Here is a 7213-nt window from a genome sequence, read left to right on the forward strand (position 1 = left end):
TAAATATGTAAAAATAACAAGTAAAAATACATCTAATTATAAAATATTTAATTTAAGTAAAATTTTAATATTTTATGTTTAATAAACGTCTCTATGAAACTATTTGATTTTATTTATATTTTTTGTGTTCTGTATTTTAAAGTTTCAAATATATGCAATCCTTAAATATTCCTTTTAAATCGATTTTTTTGTTATGAACTATTAAGTGGGGCATTTCCAAACTTATTTACCATTTGGATCTTGAGCAGCGGAGTAGTAAATAAACAAAGGAATTTAAGAGGAGGAAATCAAAAGCATGTAGAATTTTAAATCCGAAGTGAATCTTATAATAAAATATACAAAATTAATCAAAATTCATTTTTAAACAAATTAATAAATAATTTTTTACACAATTTTGATTTTATTCATTATTTTTGCATTTTTTTGTGTGTTATTTACATTGTATTTCCATGAATTTTAAGTCTAAAATATACCATTTATAAAAAGTACATTTTAAAACGTATCATTTACGAAATATCAAAAATGGTTTACCCGGTGGACTCGGGGCTGAAGAAAAAATAAATTTAAAAATATAAATACATAGAAAAAGTAAGAATGCAAAAATAACAATTATAAATACATGTAATAGGATATTGAGTAAGCGTTTCATGATGAGTTAAAAGTCTGTTTTCTTTAGAATTATTTGATTTTATTTTTACTAATAGATATATATTTTAAATTAAAATTATATGCTACTTACTATTTTTGAAATATACTAAAATTTGTATTTTATTTCTTTACTATTTATTTGCAATTTTTTGCATTTTCTTTTGAAATTATTAATATTTGCAAGTCTTAGAAATTCCATTTATATGCATTTTATAGTCTAAAATTAATATTCGCAAAATATTAAAAATAATTTTTATGGACCGCAAAGTGAATAAATAAAAAAATTAATTGAAAAGAAATTTATGAATGTAAAAATAAGAATTTTAAATTAAAATATTGTTAAAACATTCAGTATGCTCCAAAATTTATTATTTTTTATGCTTAATAAAAGTCTTTGAATAATACTTTATTTAATTTATAGTTTTTAATATTAAATAAGAATTTATATAAAATTCCTTTTTAAAATATCTTTTACAAATATCAATAACGATCTTATTGATGCTTTGGGTCTAAATTTATGTAACAGAAACAGAAAATTAATGTAAATTATAATCTAGAATTTCAAAGCAAGAATGCAATGTCGATAAAATTTATTTAATAAAAATCGCCGTTTAGATAAATCTTTCTTGTCCAGTTTCTTTTAATATAATAATTTATGTATGTAATATTTTTTGTAATTGAATATGCTTATAAGATCATGCATTCTAAATTCTTATTTAGTCATATTTCAACGATTCTAAAGGTTAACTTTAAGAAAAACATCAATCTGTCTAAGAGCAAAGTAATCGTATTAACCAATAAAATGAACGTTTGTATAGAGGAAACTCATAATAGATTGATATAATTTGATATAAAACATGATAAAACAACTCCTACGTCTTTTTTCTCATATTAATCCCGCTATTTTGAACAGATTACTTAAAATTTTACGTGTAGGAATTTCTTATTGTGAAGGATCGTTTTAAAGATGAAAAGAAATGAACTTTTTAAAAGAAAAATTTGAAGATTTTGGAAGTATAAATTAGTATGTAGATGGTCCTTTACGCGAATACAATGTACGAAGTTTTAGTGAGGACATATTTTTAATAGAATTGCATGCATCCGTTGAATTAAACTTTTATAAAATATAAGCAACAAGAAGAGTTCTAGTATTATTTTGATTAACTGCACTGCACATTATCGATATATATCACATCATTTGGAATAATTATACATCATCCCTCCCATTGAAGTAAAAAAATAATCAGTACCTCACAGGATTTGTTTGGCTTGCAAATATTATATTTTAATGTATTCAAATTAATTTTATATATTGAAACTATTTTAATATATTCAATTTAATAATTCAAATTAATATTATATTTTAATATATTCTATTGGACACGAGAATCTGCTCAGTTTGAAGAAAACATGACCGTTCATGACTTGCTAACTGTACTTATTTCAGTCCTATATAATTCAATTTTCGTGAAGGGAATAATTGTGAGGAATATTATAAAGATGAAAAAAGAATTGCACGTTAAAAATAAAGATAAATTAATTTATGTAAATTATTTTTTTCTGCGATGAAAGATTTTTTTTGAATATTTTTTTCTATAAAATATTGACTCAAATTTAACAAACCAGCAGGCACCTCGTAATTGAGGATGAAAAGCTTCCAGCATGGTGATTGATTCTTGCCACCCTGGAGAACGAAAAAACGGGGGTCTGACTCTTCCCATCGATGACGGGATGTACTTCCTTAGAGAAGGATTGTACTGTATCCTGTGATGGCCCTTAGGACTCAACCACAGTTCCCACCAGTGTTATTGTAGCGGCGGTCCGGTTATTCAGTTTCTTAGGCGGATCGGAGAGTCAGTGAAATGACTTCTCTAAAGTGTTATGCATAATTTTAAGTAAAATATATTTTGGAACAATATTAATGTAAAAAAAAAAAATTTAAGAATCGATCGTTTATAAATATCTTTTTAAAACTTTTCAGGGAGCAAATCAAGAATGCATTAAATATCTTTAATAAATTAAAGTAGAAAATAGTTAATGATAAGGAAAAAATAGAGCGCATATTGATGCATCATGTTTAAGAAGCGAAAAAATTATTATAGTATGAAAAAAAAATCGAACAATTAAAATGTAAACGAGTGTTAGATTCCAGTTTCAAAATATTTAAGAATTGAACGAAAGTTTAATTTTTGAGACAATTTTATCAAACCCAATTTAGAAGAATTTTTTTTCATTTGATTTATAGCATACGATAATATTAACTTTCTATAATACATGTTGAATATCATAATAAAAGAATTTCTTACTAGGTGGTTTAATTCCTTTTGGTATTCCTATAAAGAAAATAAGTTTCAAATGTAGGTCATACATTTTCTATAAATGCGAATGAAATCGTTATTTTCTCAAGTTAAATGAATTTCTTACTTTTATTCATTCTGCTTAAAGGACCTATAATCAAGAAGTTACAGAAATAAGTAACAAATATTCTCTTAGGAATATAATTATTTTATAAACATCTTTTTCAGTTATAAATTATTCATCCATTTCACATTCTCGAATTCTCTCTTAAAACGAAAAGGAATTTTTCAAAAACTGAAGAAACTGAATTATGTATTTTAGATACACTTTTTATTTGAACCTGGATAAATTTTCTAAACACCTTTGAATTTTATTAATACCTGATTGATTATAAGTAATCAATAAAAAACAAAGAATGATAGATTCATTAAATGAAAAAGAGTTTTGGATTTTAATAAAAGGATTTCATTAAGCTTATCAACTTTTCTTTCTTTCTTTTTTTCAGTTACCAGCTTTCACCTTTTAACAATATGGCGTGGCACTAAAATTTTTTATGCCATACATATTTCAGCAAAATTGTAATAAAAGTGCAGTTTTCTTGTTTTAAATAATACTCTAAAAACGTAATAGTAAGTGAATTAAGCCCTTCAACTAATATTTTAAAAAATATTTGAAGAAATTGTAACCACTGTTTCAAACTTCGAATTTTATTTCAGATTATTTACACACAAGAAAATTGAATCTGTGCGCCAAAAAGGGCATATAAGGGTGAATATTACCTTCTCTTCGTGTTGTAGAATTCACAGATAGGATGTATGAAACACTTTTTCAATTTAATTTTTACAGCTTCCTTATTTTATTAAAGCTGTATAAAAATATTGATATTATAAAAAATCATAGTTATCGGTATTTCAACAGAAGAGTATACTTTTTTTTCATAATGTAAATTTTTTTAAACTTGACTTTTTATAAAATTCCTGTTTCTGTTGTTTCTTATGGCACTTGCCATGGACGAGCCCGCTGTTGCGTAGACAGCGGTTTTAAGCCGATGGGGAAGCGCCTCTTGTTTTTTTAGTAGCACCAACTAGGGCCAAGAGTGCGACTTTGCTACTCACGCATCACTTATTCGCCTGCACAACCCCTTTTTACAGCAGGGCACATTCACACATCTCACAGATAGAACAACGGAAGAACAACCATGCCCAAACCGGGACTCGAACCCAGGACGACCAGATCACTGAGAAGACGCGCTACCCCTATACCAGGACGCCGGCATAAAAGGCCTTTAACATTTACTGACAATTTTAAAGACAAATAAATCTGAATGAAATTTTTCTGAGCAAATTTTTAAGTCGATTCAAAAGTAATTATAGTAGATATAATTCAGATGATGACAGCAATCACCAACATCTAAGTTACGTCTACTGTAGGTACTTTTATGTCTATTGAAAACATAGATGAGCGATATAAAAAGTAAGAAAATAATATTTACAGCGAATTGTCTCCTTGGAGTGCTCTTTCAATATGTAATCTTAATAGTGAAAACTTATTATCGCATAAATGAAGTCTCAGGTTTTTTAATTCAAGAATTCAATTAATTGTTGAACTCAAGCTCCGAAACCTGTTGATCATTTAAAAAATATTTCTGTCGTGATGTAAAGACAATTTTAATTTCCTTTTTCTTTATCTCTGTCTATATGCGTCTCCCTTTAAAACTGATACTTATGTTTCTAAATGAAAAGTGCTATTGCCTTTTAATTCGTCTCATCCCTGAGGTTATCTACAACGAATAAATTCATATTGAAAACCGATATTTATGAATTGAAATTGAATGTATAACTTTTTTCTTTTACTAAATAATAAAAAAATTAACTGCTGGAACTTAAAATACTTAGGTAATGTATACTATCTGTAAGACCGATTCTCAATTATCTAAATAAAATTATTTTACTGCTTGAAAAAACTAGAGACTCTTTCTTTCTTCGAATTTCATTCTAATTCATTTGCATCTGTATGAGTTCAAAATAGCATGTATAATAAACAATTGTGCGGTATAACGAGCTACACTCGTTATGCATTATTGAAGTCAAAATGCGCAGTAACGAGTCAGATTCGTGCATGTGTTGCGATACTTTTTTAAAAAAAAAATCTTAATTTCGTATCCCATTCATTTAAGTTTCATTTGAATAGTAAGAATTTACATTGATACTTTCGGTTGTGGGTAAGAATAATAAATTCGTTGCAAATTAGTCTTAAGAAAAATTATTCTTAAGATTTCTAAGAAAAATTGAAAATTATCGTCAAAGTTGTTTTATTCTTAAGAAATAATATATTTTTTTGCGTTTGAAATAAAAATAAACAATAAATATCACCGGAAGTAAGTTTTTATCTAAAATAATAGAATTAAAATGAAAAGTAAGAAATTTTGATTTACTTTTCATATCTGCAAAGGAAAAAGGAATACGTAAAGATATAAAATCAATTGCCGTTTACTTCTACTAAAGTAAGAATAAATTTATCATTATAATATTTATTAGATAAAAAAATAAATGGCCTTTTGCTCATTCCAAATTATCAATAATTATATATATATAATGCTCTGTGATGATATGGGATGTGTGGCGTTGATACGTCTAGGCACGACCATAACAGGGAACTGTTCAAGCTGGTGAAAGCTTTGTGATGATATGGGACGTGTGGCGTTGATACGTCTAGGCACGACCATAACAGGGAACTGTTCAAGCTGGTGAAAGCTTTGTGATGATATGGGACGTGTGGCGTTGATACGTCTAGGCACGACCAAACAGGGAACTGTTCAAGCTGGTGAAAGCTTTGTGATGATATCGGACGTGTGACGTTGACAGGCCAGCGGTAAGTTAACATCCTTTCTGATCACCTGCATCCAGTTATGTCCTGAGCGCATTCCGATGGACGTGGACAATTCCAACTAGATAATGCGCCACCTCACAGGTCTACAATAGCTACTGAGTGGCTAGAGAAGCAGTCTTTTGAATTTCCTTCCCTTTCTTGGCCACCTAATTCCCTAGGCATGAACATTATCGAGCATATCTGGGATATTTTGCTACGTGCTATCCTTAGGAGATCTTCACCCCCTCGCACTCTCATGGTTTTGTGAAGAGTCCTGCATGAATCATGGTATGAACTGTCTCTGCAATATGTTCACAAATTAATTGAATTCATGTCATGCATTGTTGCGACACTTCTGCGTGCTCATAGCGGTTCTGCACGATATAAGATTGGTGAACCAGTTTTTCTAGATCTTCAGAGTAAGTTCATAAGTTCGCAATATTTTATGTCAAACAGTTTAACATATTGGTAAACTAATATAACCAGTACATTAAAAATTCTAATTTTGTGGGGTGTTTCTCTATTTAAATAATAAAATCTTAAATTATTTTAGTCATTAGAAAAAAGTAAATTACCTTAAAATTCTGATAAGTTGTAACAGTTAGATTTAGATTTTTAATTAACAAAATTACATAATAAAGACTGCAAAATCTTTCTAAGTTTCCTAAAATCAAAACGAAAGTTACAGAAATTTTTAAAACTTTTTCCGGCTTAAAATTCCATCATTTAAAATGTATTGCACTTTTAATATTCTTTGAACTACTAAAAAAATTCCCTGTTCTATGGTTGAAAATTCTATAGGTATGCAATAGAAATAAACAAATTGTAAATTGCTTTAAAACGCGAAATACAAATAATTTCGAATGAACATTCTATTAATTTTTTTATCTCTTCTATTCAGTATTTAGTCATTGCTAAGTCAATAAATTGGAACACTGACAAATTTGTAAAGAATATATTGAACTGAAAAATTGCACAAACAAATATTAACTTACTTGGAGGAGAAACTGTAAAAAACAGAAAAAAAATTATGTAAAACAGAAAAAAAAATTATGTAATAGAAGAAAAAAGAAATGCTTCATTACATTAGAATTAACTGAGACAAATGTTTAATCTCAATCCTTATAGTATAAGAACAAATTAGCTACGATAATAGAGTTCCAAAGCACTGCAGATAATAAATAAATATAACTTATTCCAGTGAATCGGTGAAATTTCATTAAAATGTTTCTTTGTTTAATTAATGATCAAACTACGCACAACATTATAAAAAATTGTTTTGTTACACATAGTTTGAATGAATATAAAGAACTATATTTAAATACAAAAAAAAGGTTATTCAAATAAAATTGATGATGCGATTATTGGATTTTATTACAAGGATAATGTTAACTTTTTG

General features: G+C 27.5%; 1 protein-coding gene across 13 annotated transcripts in view; it reads right to left on the reverse strand.

The window, feature by feature from the left end:
- Positions 1–3143, reverse strand: part of LOC129968690 (circumsporozoite protein-like) — a 28859-nt gene extending 25716 nt beyond the window's left edge. For all 13 annotated transcript variants that reach the window (XM_056082847.1, XM_056082843.1, XM_056082850.1 and 10 more), the window contains exons 1-3: positions 3073–3143; positions 2955–2981; positions 532–546 (exon numbers count right to left, since the gene is read on the reverse strand). In XM_056082847.1, the coding sequence (XP_055938822.1) occupies positions 532–546; positions 2955–2981; positions 3073–3082 (52 nt within the window). In that variant the 5' untranslated portion in view covers positions 3083–3143. The remainder of the gene's footprint in view (positions 1–531; positions 547–2954; positions 2982–3072) is intronic.
- Positions 3144–7213: the final 4070 nt, after the last annotated feature.

The sequence above is a fragment of the Argiope bruennichi genome, chromosome 5 (assembly GCF_947563725.1).
Source record: "Argiope bruennichi chromosome 5, qqArgBrue1.1, whole genome shotgun sequence".
Lineage (NCBI taxonomy): Eukaryota > Metazoa > Arthropoda > Arachnida > Araneae > Araneidae > Argiope > Argiope bruennichi.